The sequence below is a fragment of the Phoca vitulina genome, unplaced genomic scaffold (genome assembly GCF_004348235.1).
Source record: "Phoca vitulina isolate PV1807 unplaced genomic scaffold, GSC_HSeal_1.0 scaffold5, whole genome shotgun sequence".
In the NCBI taxonomy this organism is placed as follows: Eukaryota; Metazoa; Chordata; class Mammalia; order Carnivora; family Phocidae; genus Phoca; species Phoca vitulina.
In genome coordinates this window covers 55,068,085-55,086,948 of record NW_022589708.1, presented here as the reverse complement: position 1 = coordinate 55,086,948, position 18,864 = coordinate 55,068,085, and the positions used below count along the sequence as shown (strand labels likewise).

At 36.9% G+C, this 18,864-nt stretch overlaps 1 protein-coding gene across 4 annotated transcripts in view; it reads right to left on the bottom strand.

Moving 5' to 3' along the window:
* The window catches only part of GTF2F2 (general transcription factor IIF subunit 2), a 170,355-nt gene that overhangs the window by 78,133 nt on the left and 73,358 nt on the right, over window positions 1–18,864 (bottom strand). For all 4 annotated transcript variants that reach the window (XR_004299226.1, XR_004299227.1, XM_032402985.1 and 1 more), the window contains exon 5: window positions 10,902–10,983. Coding sequence is in view for 2 of the 4 variants with exons in the window: in XM_032402985.1 (XP_032258876.1) it covers window positions 10,902–10,983 (82 nt within the window). In the remaining 2 variants the exon portion in view is untranslated. The remainder of the gene's footprint in view (window positions 1–10,901; window positions 10,984–18,864) is intronic.

The following is an 18,864-nucleotide window of genomic DNA, read 5'->3' as shown; positions in this document are numbered from 1 at the left end:
AATTTGACCAGTTCTGTGGGTCGCATTCAGCAGCAAGTTTTAAATCCTTGGAATAGATCTTCAACAAATGTAGGCAGGCCAGATCTACCCACTTGGCCCAGCAAGCAGAGATGGTTGTCCTGGTGACAAGTCCCACCACAAATTAAAAGGACTACTCAAATTTTGTGTTTAGGGCCAACCTATACACGGTGTAATTTCAACGACTTTTCTTCCTTTCCCATTAAAAAAAAAAAATGTGCCTGCTCAAATACCTTGAACAGGTAATCTAATGGCTATTATTCACATGTAGTAATAAAAGGTTTAAAATCAAATACCCAGTTTGACTGATGCCTATTCATTCTTAAAATGATTCAGAACTGAGAGAACAGAAAAGATCAGAATATGATAAAAAGTAGGTGCCTAAAGATAGACATTACTAAGGGGGAAAGGAGTGATAAAAGGAGATGCCTGGATAATAAAGATAAACTTTCCCTACTTCACAGTTTCACCTAAGGTTAGCCCTGTTGATTTTCAACTGTGAGTGAACAAAGACAAATTGTGTACTGAGGTATTTTTATCCTGCAAAGCTGTGAGGCTTTGTACAAACATCACCACATGCCAGTACTGCTTCTCGGGACTTAGAATTTAAATTTAAACACAGCTAAATGCATTTTTAAAAGAGTATTAATTCTTAAGAGATTCATTAATCATGGTATAGCTATAAATCCGTAACTTCAAAATTTTGATTTTTGGTCACTTATGAGAATTTACTGAACATAAAGCTGTTAGAACAAAGATAAATGAGATATACTCCCTGACCTCAAGAAGCTCACTATCTAGTAGAGATAAATAAAAGTAATGAAAAGTAAAATAAAAAGCAAAATGTGATCAGTGGTTTATTAGAAAAAAGCGTAGCAGGAGCTTGGTAGAGATGGTGATTATCCTATGTGGAGAAAAATGGTTGGTGACATTTCACATTTGAACTGAATCTTAAAAGGATAAATAGGGAGTTTGGCAAGCAGAAAACCAAGAACAGAGCACAGCAGACAGTGGGAGAAGAATGCACAGAACACATTTGGGAAGCGTGAAAGTGACCGGTTTTGATACAGTGCACACTTGAGCTGGAATGGCAGAACACAAGGGGCCGGAACCCCAAGGAACACCAAGAGAACAGGCAGAGGGGGTATGGAACTCCAAACACAAGAGATGCTTAGGGTGAGACAAGACCCAGATACTCAGAAAGTTTCTCTCCTCTTTCTTCCAGTGAAAATGCCAGAGAACTTGAAAGAAAGAAATCATATGAAAACTTTGTTGTTTAATTTTGCCAATGCGGGGGCGCCTGGGTGGCTCAGTCGGTTGAACGTCTGCCTTCGGCTCAGGTCATGATCCCAGGGTCCTGGGATCGAGTCCTACAGGGCGGGCTCCCTGCTCAGCGGGGGGCCTGCTTCTCCCACTCCCCACTGCTCATGCTATCTCTCTCTCCCTCCCTTCCTCAAATAAATAAATAAAATCTTTATAAAAAATAATAAATAAAATAAAAATTATGCCAATGCTTTAATTCTTTATATGTATTCCCAATAGCTTTTTACAATCATTCGGAAATCCTTCTTTCATCAGAATACTAAATCTTCAGGTGTAGTCTATAGCTCAAGGGCCGTGGAGGACAGCTGTTCTGGCTCTTCAGAGGAAATGGAAGCATCCTTACCATCAATCTCCCTAAGATTTTTTTTTTTTTTTTTTTGAAAAGAAGATTCTTATGATGGACTAAGAAGTCTTCCTGCACCAAATAACATTCCCTATGAGGAACTGTTTTAGTCTTTTAAAAAATTCTAGGTAAAACACCTTGCCTAGCTTTTTAGGGTAGTTTTATTATTGCACTGGTATTTTTGCACTTTTACTACAGCTATCTATTTATAATGCATTTAAAAACTGTATTTAAATGATGACCTCAGCCCCTTTCACATAATGCTTTACTTAAAGTGATAATTAAAAAGGAGCAGTACAGGGGTAACAGCATGCTTAAGGCAAAGAAGGCCAGCTGCCTTCTTGGGTTAGCTCTTCAGAAGGACTTCCTGTTCCCTGGCCCTTTAAAAAAATCTTTGATTAAAAAAGATATACAGTTTCACATTTTAAAAATCACACATCTGGGTGTCTTAGGACAGTCAAGCTGGAGAAAGACCCAAGAACATTAGAAGCAGAGCTACAGCACTGATGACGTTGAGGACTTCTAGATAAAGCATGGCTAAAGCCCACAATACCACTGGATTTTATTTATGTGAGTCAATGAATTTCTTGTATCTTTAAGCCAGTCTGCATTGGGTTTTCTGGTAATCCTAACAGTATCCTGATACAAGTATATTAATCATTAACCTCAATATTCACCAAAAACTGTTTCAAATGAGACTACCAGAAAGCTAAAAACTAATATTATATTTCCCTGGTCATGAAATTATCTTTATAGAATTCTGAGTTGCTGTTATGACCTCAAATTTTATTGAGGATTAATAGAAAAATGGCTTTTAATAAAACTATTTTTAGCTTATTACCGATTTTCTGTTTAATAAACTTCATATAAAAATTTACATGAAAACATTATCACAGCACCATTGTATGCCCAACTTTGGGTGGCTTCTGGAAAGCACACACAGTTTTGCTCAGCCATAGCAGTTTCACCTAGTCTAGAATTCCTGGTACTGTACACATTTCCTAACTGCCAGCACTCTCATTATTTGACTCTAATCTTTTAGTTCCCATTTTAAAAGGTTAGCATTTCAGTGTATCCAGGCTATTCATATTGACCTTACATCCCAATTATATCTGGGACAGTTTAGACTGCTGTCTCAGGGTGTCATCTTCTCTGTTTAGTGGCTGCTTTCTTTCCCAAAAGTATCCTGTTTTAAATGATAAATTATATGATTACCCTATCTGTCATTCATCCTGTATTTATTTTTTAAAGATTATTTATTTGACAGACTGAGAGAGAGACAGAGAACAAGCAGGGGGAGAGGCAGAGGGAGAAGCAGGCTTCCCGCTAAGCAGGGAGCCCGATGCAGGACTCGATCCCAGGACCCTGGGATCATGACCTGAGCTGAAGGCAGACGCTTAAACTGAATGAGCCACCCAGGCGCCCCATCCTGTATTTATTTTTTAAATATAAAGGGACACAGTTATAAGATAATCATCCTAATATATAAGAAAAATCACTTAAAAATAATTATTCTTTATGAAATTTATATACAGAGAAGAGTCAAAATTACAAGTACTAAATATATCCACATTCAGTGCTGTAATTGCATTGAGCAAATATTTTATTTGCAGAAACTTCTTTGGGCCTGAATCTAGTTCACCCACATGAATCACATCACCCATAAATTACATAAAGATCTACTGAGTGAGGAAGTCCTTTTCCTCTTCCCTTATAATAACACATTCTAAGACATCTTTTACCATAATATTAAACATCAGGAATCTAGGCAGGTATAGCCTGGTAACCTCTCCCCAAGAAAGAAAGTGAATCACAACTTGCTTCCTACTATCTGGTGTCTTTGCATAGAAAAAAGACTGATTTTTCTCTTCTCCACCTTTCCACAGTCTATGTTCTGTTCCCAAAGAGAATGGCTTTTCTTAGGTTTTTGATGAAATCCCACAAACACTGAAAAAATTAAAAATAAAAACTTTTGAGACAAGTATTTTGAGATGAGTTGGTGACATAAACATGCAGAAGTTAAAAAGCCACATATTTTCCCATTACTAGGACTTTCCTACAAGAAAACACACATTAGGGTGACTGTCTTATCTTTATGTCCCTTTATATTTTAAAGAGTACAACATGACAGGGCACCTGGGTGGCTCAGTTGGTTGGGCGACTGCCTTTGGCTCAGGTCATGATCTCAGGGTCCTGGGATCGAGCCCCGCATCGCACCGGGCTCCCTGCTCGGTGGGAAGCCTGCTTCTCCCTTTCCCACTCCCCCTGCTTGTGTTCCCTCTCTCACTGTCTCTCTCTGTGTCAAATAAATAAATAAAATCTTTAAAAAAAAAAAAGAGTACAACATGAATTATAAGTGGGGTGAATGTATATAATTTATCATTTGACTATTAAAAAAAGCCTCAAGGGGGCACCTGGCTGGCTCAATCGGTGCAGCGTATAACTTGATCTTGGGGTCATGAGTTCAAGCCCCATGGTGGACACAGCGATTAGTTTTAAAAAAAAAAAAACAAAACCAACCCTCAAGATGCTTAAAGTTACACTTAATAAAACACAAATTAAATAATTTAAAAAATTTTTTAGAGAGGGAAAGTGAGGGGGAAAGGGAGAGGGATAGAATCTCAAGCAAACTCCCCACAGAGCACAGAGTCCAAAACACAGTGCTTGTTCCCAGGACCCCTGAGATCATGACCTGAGCCAAAATCAAGAGTCAGACGCTTAACCAACTGAGCCACCCATGTGCTCCATAAATTTTAATCAGTATATCAAATGTGAGTTGATATTGAGTATATTTACATTTACCAATTCAAAATAAATTTCCTCCTAATAAAATATCATTAGATCCAACCAAATTTATAGAGATAAAGAAAAAGTAATAGAAGCAACGCAATATTTTTTCCCTTTTGTGTTTTAGGTTTTCTTGATGGCTAAATGGATGCTTGCAGGATTTTATATTATGTGATGGGATTGGACAAAGGAAAATTACAGCATAGGATTAATTTCTTTCTTGGCCTGAGTTTTATTGACTGAAGGGTTCACATATTCCTTGTGTTTATTGCAATACTTATTTCCACCTTTATCTAAATGAATAACAGAATCTTACAAATTAACAGAATCTTACTTATATTTGATTAATATGGCAGTTATAATTCTCATAATATGTGGCTAATTCATCAGCTAAAATTTAATAGCAGACAGCTATAATAAGCACTTATTACTAAAATCAAATTTCCACTAAAGTAGCACTAATCATTCTTAAAGATTATTATATATAAATACACAATACACTTTGTAAATATACCCATTTATGTTGCTAAGAGTGTAGTTCAGCCACTATCTGCAAATATAATACAGTAAAAACACATTGGTTAAAGAAAAAAACCTCACTGACTTAGGGAAAGGTCTTCTTTGATAAAAAGGCTTTCTCTTCCAGTCCTCTGTAAATGGAAAACTATTTAATTCTAACTTTATATTTTGAAAAACTTTGTGTTGTTGATGAAATGTTTCTGTATTTGTTTTATCAGCACGTTCCCCTTCTCAAAGGAAGATACATATGTATGTATTTATGAATGTGCATGTGTGTGTGTGCACATATATATGTGCATATGAATTGAAAAATCAATTAGTCCACGTTTCAAGTGCAGCTCTGAGTAAAAAAAAAATTAAAGAAGCTGAATGCTGTGGATTCCTACATTTCTATACCTAGTTTTGCCATTCCTTTCTATTTCAACCCATCAAATACTTCTGGGTATTTATCATTTGTAACGCACTATGCTAAGTGCTCAGAATACAAACAGGAAGGGAGTAAGAGAGAGTGAGAAAGAAAGAAAAAGAAAATAAAACCCACAGTCCCTGTTCTTATGAAGTTCATCATCTTGTAGAAGATGCAACCATGCACGCTTAAACAACAGAAAACATAGACATTTATATGTACTGTTAAATAGAATAAATAAGTATGTGGGAATGTAGAAAAGGGAGTAGCAGATCCTAACTGGAGTGGGGAGTGGAAGACAAGAGAAAGTTTCACTGAGTAAGTAACACCTAGGTTGGTTTGAAAAGCTCAGAAGGATCCTGGCAGAAGGTAGATGAGGTATTCTAGGTAGAGGATGCAGCATAAAACTTAAAAGTGCCCAGCACATCCAGGATAACAATGTGTAGTGTGAAAGAACTAGCTGATGTCTGTCAAAAGGAGAACAGCTAAAAATAAAGCCAAAAAGTGAGCCAGATTATCCAAAAACTCAAATATCATTAAATGGGATCAGGCAATCAGAAGGAGGCCCTGAAAACCCTGGAGCGTATGTGTGAAATATCCAGATGCTGGATATCTTAAGTACTGACCTGCCAATTCTGTTTTCAAACACTTCTACTTTGATGTCACCTCCATCGGGAAATCTGCCTTTCCATTTGATCAACAGCACCACCCTATTTCTATTTCTTCTACTATATGGTCAGTAAATAGATGTTTTGGACAATCTGGTGTGTGTGCTTTCCTTCAGGTTCAAAAACTGTAAACTCTCTGGAGCAAGAACAGTAACTAGTGATGGTGTGTGTGTGTGCATGTGCGTGTGCGTGTGTGAACTCTCTGGAGCAAGAACAGTAACTAGTGATGGTGTGTGTGTGCGCGCGTGTGTTTTCTCCTTCATGGTGTGTGTGTGTGTGTGTGTGTGTGTGTGTGTGTTTTCTCCTTCATGTTCAAAAACTGTAAACTCTATGGAGCAAGAACAGTAACTAGTGATTTTTTTAAAAATTGAGCCTTACCTCAGTGATCACATTAGGCATGTGAAAATGTTGAATAACGACAAATAAAATACAGGTTGACCCTTGAACGGCACAAGTTTGAACTGCACAGGTCCACTTATACGTGGACTTTTTTTTTTTTTTTTACAGTGGAGTACCATAAATGCATTTTCTCTTCCTCTCTGATTTTCTTAACATTTTCTTTTCTCTAGCTTACTTTATTGTAAGAATACAGTAATAATACATATAACATACAAAATATGTGTTAACTGTTTATTGGTTAAAGTTTCCAGTCAACAGCAGGCTATTTAAGTTTTGGGGAGTCAAAAGTTATACGTGGAGTTTCAACTGTGCAAAGGGTTAACACCCCATCCCTCTTGTTGTTCAAGTGTCAACTGTACATGAGATACAACTTACGGCTTATATTATTTTCCTATTTTGATTAATTTACCCATCAGTACTCTTCTTGCAGTTTAAGTACTTTCTGCTTTTTTAAGTTTTAATGTAAACTGTCAACCAGGATTTACATTAAAGTGGACATGGGAACTATAAGGCCTCTCCTATCCCTCTCCTTTTATCAGTCTGAGGATTCGTAACAGAATGCACCCAGGCCACAACACAAGAGCCACCACCATCAGTCTGGTCCTAGAGAAATCCCCTGTCCCACAACCACTTAAGTAGGAGATGAGTTCATTAAGTCCTATTGATTCTATCCTCAAAACCTTGTCTTTCGTTTCCCTTCTGACTAGAACCACTTTGTTTAGTCATTTAGACATTTTGTACCTGGGTTATTACATCAGCCTCTAGCTTATCTCCCTGCATTCAGTCTTACATTATGGCCAGGATGACCTACCCAAAACAGAAATCCCTTTGCTTTCCATAGAGCTTAGAAGTCTTCAGTGCCTCCCTAACAGCCAAAGCACAGAGTCCAAATTTCTTACTAAAGCATATTAAGACTCTAACAGATAATTTAGCAAGAATATAAAGGTCTTTAATATTTTAAACCTTATCTCCTGCCATTTATTCACTCAATAAATACTTACTGACCACCTACTACATGTCATGAACTATTCTTTAAAAAAAAAAAAAAAGATTTATTTGAAAGAGAGAGAGAGAGCATTGGTGGGGGGTGGGGGGAAGGGCAGAGTGAGAGGAAGAAGCAGACTCCCTGCCAGACAGCCAGATGCAGGGTTCATCCCAGGACCCTGAAATCATGACCTGAGCCAAAGGCAGATGCTTAACTGACTGAGCCACCCAGGCACCCTGTCATGAACTATTCTAAACACTTGGGTGTGTGTGTGTGTGTATAAGTGAACAAAATAGATGATTGTGTGCATGCACACACATACACACCAAAGAACCAACCACAGAAGTTTAAACTAACACTAGGGCAAAGCTGGCAATAAATATAAGTAAGTTATATAGTCTATTAAGAGTGATATGGTCTATAAGAAAATACAAGTATAGAAAGAAGTAGGTTGGTCAGGATAGGCCTTATTGGAAAAGTAGAATCTGAGAAGAGACTTGAAAGAGGCAAGGAGTGAGCCATGCAGTTATCTGCAGAAACGATGTTCCAGGCAGAAAAGAAAATCTGGTGTAAAGGCCCTAATATGGAAGTGCCTAGAGTGCTCAGGACTGTTGGGAGCTCAGGGTGGTTAGAGAAGAGTAAGTAAGGGGGAGTGAGGGGAGAGGAGGTAAGGATGGGGAGAAGTGGGAAGGAGTAGGAGGGTGATCACGTAGATCCCTGCAGAGAACTGGAAGGACTCGAATTTTACTCTGAGTAAGAAGGAAGCACTGCACGTGACCGGTGAGCAGAGGAATGGCATGACGTAACCGATTTTAGAAGAACTGCTCTGACTGCTGTGCTGGCAGCAGACTGGAGTGGGGCAGGGACAGAAGCAGGAATGCTGCTAGGAGGCTACTGCAGTGACCTAGGTGAGACTTCATGGCGGACCACATGGGTGGTGAGAAATGGTCACACTGTAGATGTGTAATACTTTCAAGGTACAGTCAGTAAGATTTTTCTGACGCATTGGATGTGAGTGTGAGAGAGGACTCAAGAATGTCACCAAGATTTCTGGACTAAGAAAACAGGAGAACAGAGTTTGTACTAACTCAGATGAGAAAGACCACTGGTAGAGCCGGTTTTGGGGGAAAGCCTGGGAGAACAGTTTTTCATATATTTAAAATGTCTATTGGACATTCAACCAGGTTTTTGAATATACAAGTTTGGAGCTCAAAACAGAGGTCTAGACTGGAGCTTCTGTTTGCTCTGCCTCAAACAAATCCCGCATTCCAGGCTCGCAGAGCTACACAGAGGTCTCCAATGTCTTCCCCAAGTCTTTATGCGTGCATATCTCTCTCTGTTTAGAGTGTTCTTACTCCTGTCTTTTTCCACTTGGTCAAAAAAAATCTCAGGGCTCATGACATGTCACGGATCATCTATTTTATGAAACTCACATGATTATCGGTCTCCTGAATCACCCTGTTTCCTTAAGTCACTTAAGTAACTGAAATATGTAATGGCTGATCTCTTAGCACATTCAAAAGACTAAACATTTTTTTTATCTTTTGGTAAGAAAAAAAAAGCAGCCATTTCATTAACACAACAGGCCAACTTGCCTAATCTCATCATCAGAAATCTTTAGAAACCTTTAAAGAAAATTAGGACCACAAAAAAAGATCTTGGCAAGTAGCTCAATAACCAGATTTTGCATTTTGCAATTTCAGTGGTTATCTGAAGAAGGTAAGTCTTCAAAAACACACATTGTATGATCAACTTTATAGGCTAAACACAAAGAGAGAAACACCTCCTGACTGTGTTCCAAAGTTATTTTCAGTTATAAAAAATTTTCATTTTGATTATCATCCTTTTCCTTGCCCTGGGAAGCCATTTAAATGAGAAGAATTACTGGACAAGAAAAGAGTCTTTTTGTTTCCTTCCTGAGAGACACACTCTAATCTAACTGAGAAAGGAGGGAAATTAAAAAGATGATGTGACATTAGAGAGGATCCAGCTCAAGCAGCCACTTTTTTTTTTTTTTAAGATTTATTAATTTTGGTGGGGGAGAGCATGTGCACATGCATGGCGGGGGAACAGGGGCAGAGAGAAAGGGAGAGAGAATCTTTAAGCAGACTCCATGCTGAATGGGGAGCCTGATGTGGAGCTCGATCGCACGACCCTGAAATTACCGTGGAAACCAAGAGCTGGATGCTTAACTAATTGTACCACCCAGGTGCCTCTCAAGCAGCCACTTCTATCTGTGAGAACACTGATATCCAGGCAGGCTACTGCTACCACCTGAACAGTGTGTTCCCCATTTATGAACCCTGTATAGGTATAATCCGCTAAAATGTAAGTTCCATGAGGGCAGAGAGTTTTGCCTGTTTTGTTCACTACTCTTTCACACAGTTAAGTGCTGAGTGAATGAACAAACTTGTAATTCTGAAGTACATAGGGTTGAAATACATTCAATATAAAGTATAAAACAAGGGGTGCCTGGCTGGCTCAGTCGACAGGGCACGTGACTCTTGATCGTGGGGCTGTGAGTTCGAGCCCCACAGGTGGTGTAGAGTTTACTTAAAATAAAACATTTTTAAAAAGCCTTTCCTCAGGATTTAAATAAAGTGCTCTTTTAAAGTCATAAAATTTGGAGTATCAAGAATTTGCAATCATCAAATTAATTACAAAATGCTGACCATGTACAACAGTGGCGGAGGAGAGACCTTATGTGAAGTCTCTAACAAAGTAGTAAGTTTATAAAAAGTTCTCTGTAAATCAAAAGAAAAGGATGATATTCTAGCAACTATACTTGCTTTATACTGTAGAGTATTTTAGAAATGTTCATTATGGGAAAATTACAGCCTTTAAAAATAAAATAGTACAAATACCTTATTATAGGTCTTTAAAAAATCATGATCTATAAAGATGATTAGAAAAAGAAGTATAAAAAGTTTGACTACAGGTTTTAATAAGAGAGTAGCTTCAAACATCCCAAATAAACAGGCCAGGTTCTGAAAGTTCCCTTGCCAAAGAAACTCTTACCTGGGGTTTTTTTTTCTTTTAACTGAAGTATAATTGACATATACCATTATATTAGTTTCAAGTATACAACATAATGATTTGAAATATATATACATTGCAAAATGATCACCGTAATAAGTCTAGTTAACATCTGTCACCATATTTACAAATTTTCTTCTTGTGATGAGAACTTTTACGATCTATTCTCTTAGCAACTTTCAAATATGCAAAACAATAATATTAATTATAATCACCATGCCGTACATTATATTCCCGGGACTTATTTATTTTATAACTAGAAGTTTGTTCTTACTTAGTTTTAAAACAAAACAGCCTTTGAAGAAAACACTTGCAACATAACCACAGTTTTCATACAGTTAATAAACAATCTAATACATGCATTTCAATCCCCAAAAGGAATTATCAGGTATTATTTTAAAGTTAAAGAACACTAACCTCTTTAATCTCATGTAGTTTTCACTGGCAGCAGGTCGGCATTCAGCTCTTTGTACCACTATTCCTTCCAATGAAAGTTTATCTTGAATGGAAAAGAAAAAAAAATTAATATATTCAGAGATAACACTGATCATTTTCAAGAATTTACTTTGACATATGAGCCACAGTAATAATGATTAGAATTAAATGTAATAATAAAAATCAAGGAAACTTGTAAGTTTATAGTAGCATCATTAGTCAGAATAGAGAAAAACCTTACTCTTGGCTAGTAAAAAAATTGAGCTTGTCAAGTTTGTTTACTGGGCTGCTGCAGCCCCTTGCCAATAACAACTTTTATATACTATCTCTTTCTAAAGAGGGTGGCCTAATAGGGCATAAAGTCAAATTTCAAAAATTTGAAGAGAGTGGAGACTACATATCTTTGGCAGAGAAGTAACTTCTGAAAACCCAGCTAGTCTAACCCACTAAAATCAAAGATAATACATATCTGTATGTGTGTGTGAGGACACACACACATATGTATGCAAATAAAATACTAGGATACACTGTGACTAGAATAGCTAGTCTAGAAAATACTATAAACTGGGCAGGTCATTGTCTAGGCTCTACTGTGTACCACTTCTGCCTGCTAGTTGCTCTGACTTCTATTTTCCAGCAGATTTATTAACTTGGGTATGTCCAAATTAGAACTTTAACTGCTATGGATATTTGTCCAAACAGAAGGGCAATTTTTCCTACCATTAGTAAGAATTCTTATGGTGATCCTGACACAAAATTCAAGAGAAACCAAAAAGGTAAACAAAAGTTAGCACTTACTACATGACTACTAGGCACGAAACATTGTGGTAAAGTCACTTTACAGACCTTATTTTGATAGTACATATATTATCCCATGATGGCACCAGCTTTCCTATAGTCTGGAAATGTACAACTATGGTTAGGAAGCTATGGTTCAGTCTTAATTCCATGAGAATTCACCCAGGTTTTGAGAAGAGATTCAGGAAATCCTTTGGCTCATCAGCAATGCATTTATGACTAATCTCTTCAGGGCGAACGACTTCGTGCATTCCCCTAACATTAACTAAGTGCCTACTATGTAAAGGGCACCATTTAAGCATTTGGAATCAAAGATGAGTAAGACATGGTACTCTTTTCAAGAAGCATACAGTTTGTGTGTGTGGGGGGGGGATAAAGATAAACAGATAAATGGACCAAAATGTAGAGTGCAAATAGTACCACACCCACATGATTTATATTAGAAAATCTTCCTAATGGTGACTGTTCTTGATTTTGTCTCTAAAGTCCAGGAGACCCCTTACTGTAGCCCCTAACTGTGAATGCATGGGTAATCCAATAGTTGAAGAGGCCCTCAATGCAACATATACAACTAATCTCAATATATGCTATCAGAGGTCTGGAAAAAGCAATGATGAGAAGCATGCCTACCTTATACCAAAATGTCAGGAAGGAAACAAAGCCATAATTATTTTATATTAAATTTAAATGTCTAAAAATAATTTCATCTTGTTAATCAATTTAGTAAGATTGAGATTAAAATTTGACTTTCCCAAATCTTATATTTGAGTTTGCCTTTCCACTGAAGCTGAAAGTTCTATCTAGAAAAATGATTGTCATAACAATAGCAAGATATGTATAAAGTATCTTAAATGCATGCGAAAGTCCTCTATTAAAACATAAATTAATCCTTTTTAAAGAACTAAACAAACTTAGAATACCATACCATCCCTGAAAATAATTTACTTATATATCCAGGTGTTTCGTTGAATACTAAAAGAGCTATCTGTTAATACCATCTGTGAATGTTTCCCCACTTATTTAAAGCAGTATCTCCTTCAGGAAGATAGGTTGAATTTAATTTTTAGTTAAAGGATTCTGCTGTCAATGTTCTCCATATAATACCTAAAAGAGTAAGAAGTTTCCAAAGCACCTGCCTATATCAACTTGGCCACTACTCTCATCACTATTCTTCAATCAAGGCCACTCTCACAAAGCAATAAAATTCACTTCTCCAAACCATAATTTCCTGTCCATGACATTCCCTTTTCAAGCCTAAAATAGCTTTCCAATGCTTCTCAAGTGAAAGAAAAGTCATAATCATCTGCAATGAATTTTCCCACTGATTGGCTGCTCTTAAATAACCCCACATCTCTGTTAGCTCATTCCCCTTCTCCTTTTAAATAAATTTTAAAAAGCCAATTTACTTATGATAAAGCCTCCTATTCAAGATTTAAAGCCTTCACACACTTTTTAAAGACTCATCAGAAAATGTTTTCATATTCTTTCCACTAATCATGCTTCTTTTCTTCTTCAAAACGTTGCTTAAGATTTCAGGGGAAAGGTATTAAATACTGCATTATACCTTAAAGGCATCTGAAAGCACCCATTTGCACACCACTGCTGTTTATTACAGATCATATTCATTAATAGGGGAACTCTCACTTAAAAGCACTTTGTTGGCCCAGTTTAAAAGACCACAAATACTTGAAACACATCAGGAATAACAAAGATGAATAAAACATGGCTCCCATCCTTAAGGAGTACAGAGTCTAGTGCAGCCATTCAAATGATTTCTGTGACAGAGATTCTTAAAAAGTACTGAGGGCCCCCACAGAGCTTTTATGTGGGTTTGGATCTCTTGCTATTTATCATATTAGGAAATAAAACTAAGAAATGTTTAGGAAATCAGAACTGAAAAAGGCAAAAAGGCTTGGTATTATTATGAATAATAGTTTTGATTTTACAGACCCCTTGAAAAGGTCTCAGGAATCCCTCTACCCAAAAGTGTCCAGATCATGTTTTGAGAGCTGCTGGTCTAGTAGGAAGCTATGACAGGTATATAAATCATTTTAATACACTAGAATCACTTTTAATAGACCTCTGCTTACCCCACTTCTAGATTACCAATGCTCTCAAGTCCCCTCTTTTAAATATAGTGACAGATGCCCATAGCTTGCCCATAGTGGGTAGTTAGGTTCATCTCTAGTACTCCCACACACTTCTGCTCTAACTATATTAGAACTTGTTTATGCTAGTTTTACTGTTAGTAATTATGCAATTTGATTATATATTATATAATCCCATTAATTATGAGTACCAGGGAAGGAGATGTTTCTATGAAAACCAGGTTTAATGCTTTGGCAAGACTTAATATAAAAGTAAGTTGCTAAAAAAAAAAACTGTCAAAGTAGGTACTGGAGAGATAACATGAGACTAGAAGAGAAACATAAAAGTCTAGAAGGATTCTGCATTCGTGTTGTTTCCGTGTCTAAATTCTTGCTCCTTTCTAAGAAGCCAAAATTGTAAATCTAGATTATGGGTTGAATTTTCTCAAGAAAGAGAAAGCAGATGCTCAATCAGCATATTATACTGAAATCAAAGGCCTTATCCTACATGTACACTGGTAGCTAAATGTACATCTTAACTCTTAAGGTAAAATGTTTAAGGCAGTAGGAATGCATATTAATATCATTTTATGATTCTCTACTTTGAATCTACCTGACAGACTACTGGTCCTTCCCTATGGGCTGTGGGACTCCACTGCACAAAGAAAAAATTTTTAAGGGTTATAAGACAGACACACAGGTGAGGCAGAAGGACACTGAAGGTGGTGGGAACAGAGTGAACAATAGCTTTTGTCTCCTCCCTCTTTCTCTCTGTGTGTTTATCCCTCTCTCTGAATTTCAAACTAAGGGACCCACACCAGAATTGGATTCTGGGAATTATTCCAGAATCTTTTCTAAATTTTCTCTCCCCTCCACCCCCGCCTTTTTTTTTGCTAGATCCATTTACTTACTGGTTTCTGTTACTTGTAACCAAAAGAATCTTAATGAGTATGAACACACACCATTGGTAATAGTATTTTATTTATCTCTACCCTACCCCCTACTTTCAGAAAAAAATTGAGAGAAAATTTTAAAGGGCAAGTATACAAAACACATACCATAAAAAAAGAGTTTCTAGTTCTGATTCTGTCTCTAAATAGTGATAGCATTTTGGCGAGTCTACTTCATATCTCTCAGCATTGGCATCTACATAATGAAGTTACTGGGATATCTCAGATCTAGTTCCAATTCTTTCACTTAAAAATCTGGCCTTCTCTTCCAACTGGAGATGTTTTATCATTTCATTAGTGTTTACTTTGCACTTATATTTTCTAAAAGACTTAGATATAATTAAATTTTCTTTGAAGAGAAATTAGAAACTGTTTCTGGGAACAACAACAACAAAATGTCGAGAAACTTCTGCTCTAAGCTAGACCTTCCTGCTCTTTATCTCAACTGAGATAGACTATGTTGAAGAAGTCAAGAAAAATAACAGGCACTTTTTACAAATTTAAGGGCATGCTTAGTTGAAAACAAGTTATACTAATAAACAAGCAGGGAGGGTATTTATCAGCATTGGCATGTAATTAATGATAGCAGGTATGTTAGGCATCAGGAAATTATAGGCATTCATTTCCACAAGGCCAATCTGGATCCAGTTCAATGTGGAGGGCTTTAAGAACACTTCCAACTCCAGTTAAAACACAGATAAGTGGGCTAGGACCAAGATTTTGGACTGTTCCTTATGACTTTTGAAGCTACTTTCTTGGTTCTTATTTATATCACATCTGTGTCTATCGTCTGGAAAATGACTGAAGAAAAAATATTTCCACAGAGCAGGTGAATTTAAAAGGTAAACCATTTTTAATATTCCTACTAGTTTCCAATCTTTTCATTTAAGATTTTAAATTCATGGAAGTTTTTTTGCCTGTCCTTCACAGGCAAGTAAGGCCTATCAATATAAACTACTTGGCATCTTAACAAACCAGTTAGGCAAACTTGCAATCTCTTTATTATTAAGAAGGTGATCCTTATTCTATTCAAATTTGTGAATTGATGTTCTAATCTCCATTTAACCTTCAAAAATTTTAGGAATAAAAGATCATGTTCAGATTTCAGTAAGACTACAGAGTTAGGATTTGGTTATCTACCTCAAAAGTAACAAATGAGCAATCATATAAATATTCTCCAAAGTTATCTCTTTATGTAATATGTTTTCATATAATAATTCAAATTACAAATATGCCTAATACACTGGAAGTTCCCAATTCTAACCAAATACTGAAACCATATTTTGAGGACTAGACCTAAGATTTAGAAAACATCTCAACTTCCTCACTCATAGTACTACTCAACTGTTCACCTATGGACTAGAAGAAAGAAGGCTGTATTACATTCCTATACAAGGGACACTGTAATGCTGATAAAAAAGTATCTGTGAATGACAAGAGTGGTTGCCCAGGAGTAGAAAGAAAACTGGTTGGCTAAAGTACAAAATCAAAGATGAAGGCCTTGGGGCACCTGGGTGGCTCAGTCAGTTAAGCCTATCTGACTCTTGATTTCGGCTCAGGTTATGATCTCAGGGTCATGAGATTGAGCGGCATCAGGCTCCGTGCTCAGCGGGAAGTCTGCTTGAGATTTTCTCTTGCCCTCTACCCCTCCCTGCCACCCCCACTCTCTCTTTCTCTCTCAAATGATAAATAAATAAATCTTTAAAAAAAAAAAGATGGAGGCCTTAAAGGCACAAAGGAATCTGGACCGTTCTATCAGTCTACAGAAGCCGTAACAGACTTAATTAAAGAAATAACTTAGTGAATGAGCTTAAGAACAAATATTTTTGTTTTAATGTTTACAAAGCAAGTCCACAAGTTATTTATTGCTCCTCCCATACCTCAGATTACAGTGTCCTTTACGATTGTTACATCATGTATATAATTAGCCAATATAAAAACCTCTTCAATACAGATGTGGGCATGACATTTTAATGTAAAAACAGACATAACCCCTAATCTCAAAGTTGCTTTCAAGAATAAGGGGCTGGATAAAACCTGGAAATAAAATACAGCTTTATAAAAAACATGAAATAATGCTGTGTTGTAATAATGGAAAAGGGCAGGAAAATCCTAATACCATAACATTTTATTTTAGTTAGACTTTCATCAAAGGGTGCAATCCAGCTTTGGCTGCTGCACTTGAAATTAGGGATAATTTAAAAACAATAGCAAAAGTGATTAAATGGATAAGAAAAACAAATCCTTCCAGGAAAGATTAAGTCTCCAAGGGAACAGACTTTCACTATAATGCTCTATTATTAAATAGTGCCAAACACTGTACTGGTTAAGATGAGTGATACCAAGAAAGAAAAATACAGACCCTTGCACTTAGAAAGACTGCAATATATGGTTGAGGGATACAATATTAATGAAATACTTATAGACAATCCAATGGCACATATTTTTAAATCAACTAATATGATTCAAGTTTCAATAATTTCAGCTTCAATAACTCCTGTTCTCTTCACTATGTTTAATTGGTAACAGTAGTGATGCCATACACTAGTTTAGTTCTTTATGAATTTCAAGATACTTTGTTAAGTATCCTCACAACTACAGGGTAGAAATTATGTCCCCACCACTAAGAACTCCTCTGAGATAAGTTCCCTTTCCTGAACTCATTGATTTCCTTAATATGGTGGTTCTTCAACTCTGCTTGATCATTAGAATCACCTGGGGAGCTTTTTAAAAACTACTGGGCCCAAAGCCAGAGATTCTATTCTAACTGGCTTGTGAGGAGGGCAAGAGATGGTGATGTTTTTATGTCAGTAGATAATTCTAATATGCAGTAGCCAGAGTTTAAAACTGCTGCCCTAATATTGTTCCTCACCTCCAGGCCCTCTTTCTTCCTCTCCCTGCATCTCTATTATAATTTTATTTTCTGGTGGTATGAAGATAGTAGAGCTCACAGAACTGCTCAAATATTTCATCAACTCTAAGACAGCAACAGCTATAATATACATTATTTTATATGTCACTAAAACAAACCACTGCCATGATTTTAAGACATAAGATTTTAGAAATGTTAGGGTGCCTGGGTGGCTCAGTCGTTAAGCGTCTGCCTTCAGCTCAGGTCATGATCCCAGGGTCCTGGGATCGAGTCCCACCTCGGGCTCCCTGCTCGGCAGGAAGCCTGCTTTTCCTTCTCCTACTCCCCCCGCTTGTGTTTCTGCTCTCACTATCTTTCTCTCTGTCAAATAAATAAATAAAATCTTTAAAAAAAAAAAGATTTTAGAAATGTTAGATGGGAAAAAATGTGCAACATGGAAGACTTCTCCATCCCTAATTTACAATCACTGTACTCTCTAAGAAACTGCATTTGCTCGTACGAACCATCATATCCTGTCCTACTGTTCAGGCCCCCGTCTCTTTCCTCCACACCATCTCACCAATAAAGACACAAGAGGATCTAAAGAAAAAAGGATAAAAAAAGGAATGGTGACTGGTAGGGGACAGCATTTAGGAACAGAGATTTTTTTGGTCACGGATTTCTTTTCTTTTTTTTACAGATTTGTTCATTTGAGAGAGAGTGTGTACAAGCAAGGGGAAAAGGTAGAGAGAGAGGGACAGAATCTTCAGCAGACTCCCCACTGAGCGGGGACCCTGACAGGGGGCTCCATCCCACAACCCTGAGATCATGACCTGAGCCAAAATCAAGAGTTGAACGCTTAGCCCACTGAGCCACCCAGGCACCCCTGGTCACTGATTTCATAAAATATTACCTTTACAAGTTTTCAAAGTCATGTCCCTCATTTTGAGATTGTAGACAGTGGTTATTAACATTTTAAAAAATATCTTCTTCCCAAAGAGAAGGCAAAATTCCATTTTGCCAAACAGCACTATAAAAATGAGTTCTATACAATAATATAATTTCAATGTTCATTTGATGGCTCATGAAAATGCTTTTTGCTCATCTGGTTACAAAAGAATTTTCCAGTGAATAATAATGCATAGGCTACACTTGAAAAAAGAGAAAATTCATTTTAAAAAACTTAAATGACTTCTGCTTATGCAATTATAAAACACTGCTTTCCCTGAAACACTCATCTCTCAAAGTATATTTAAAAT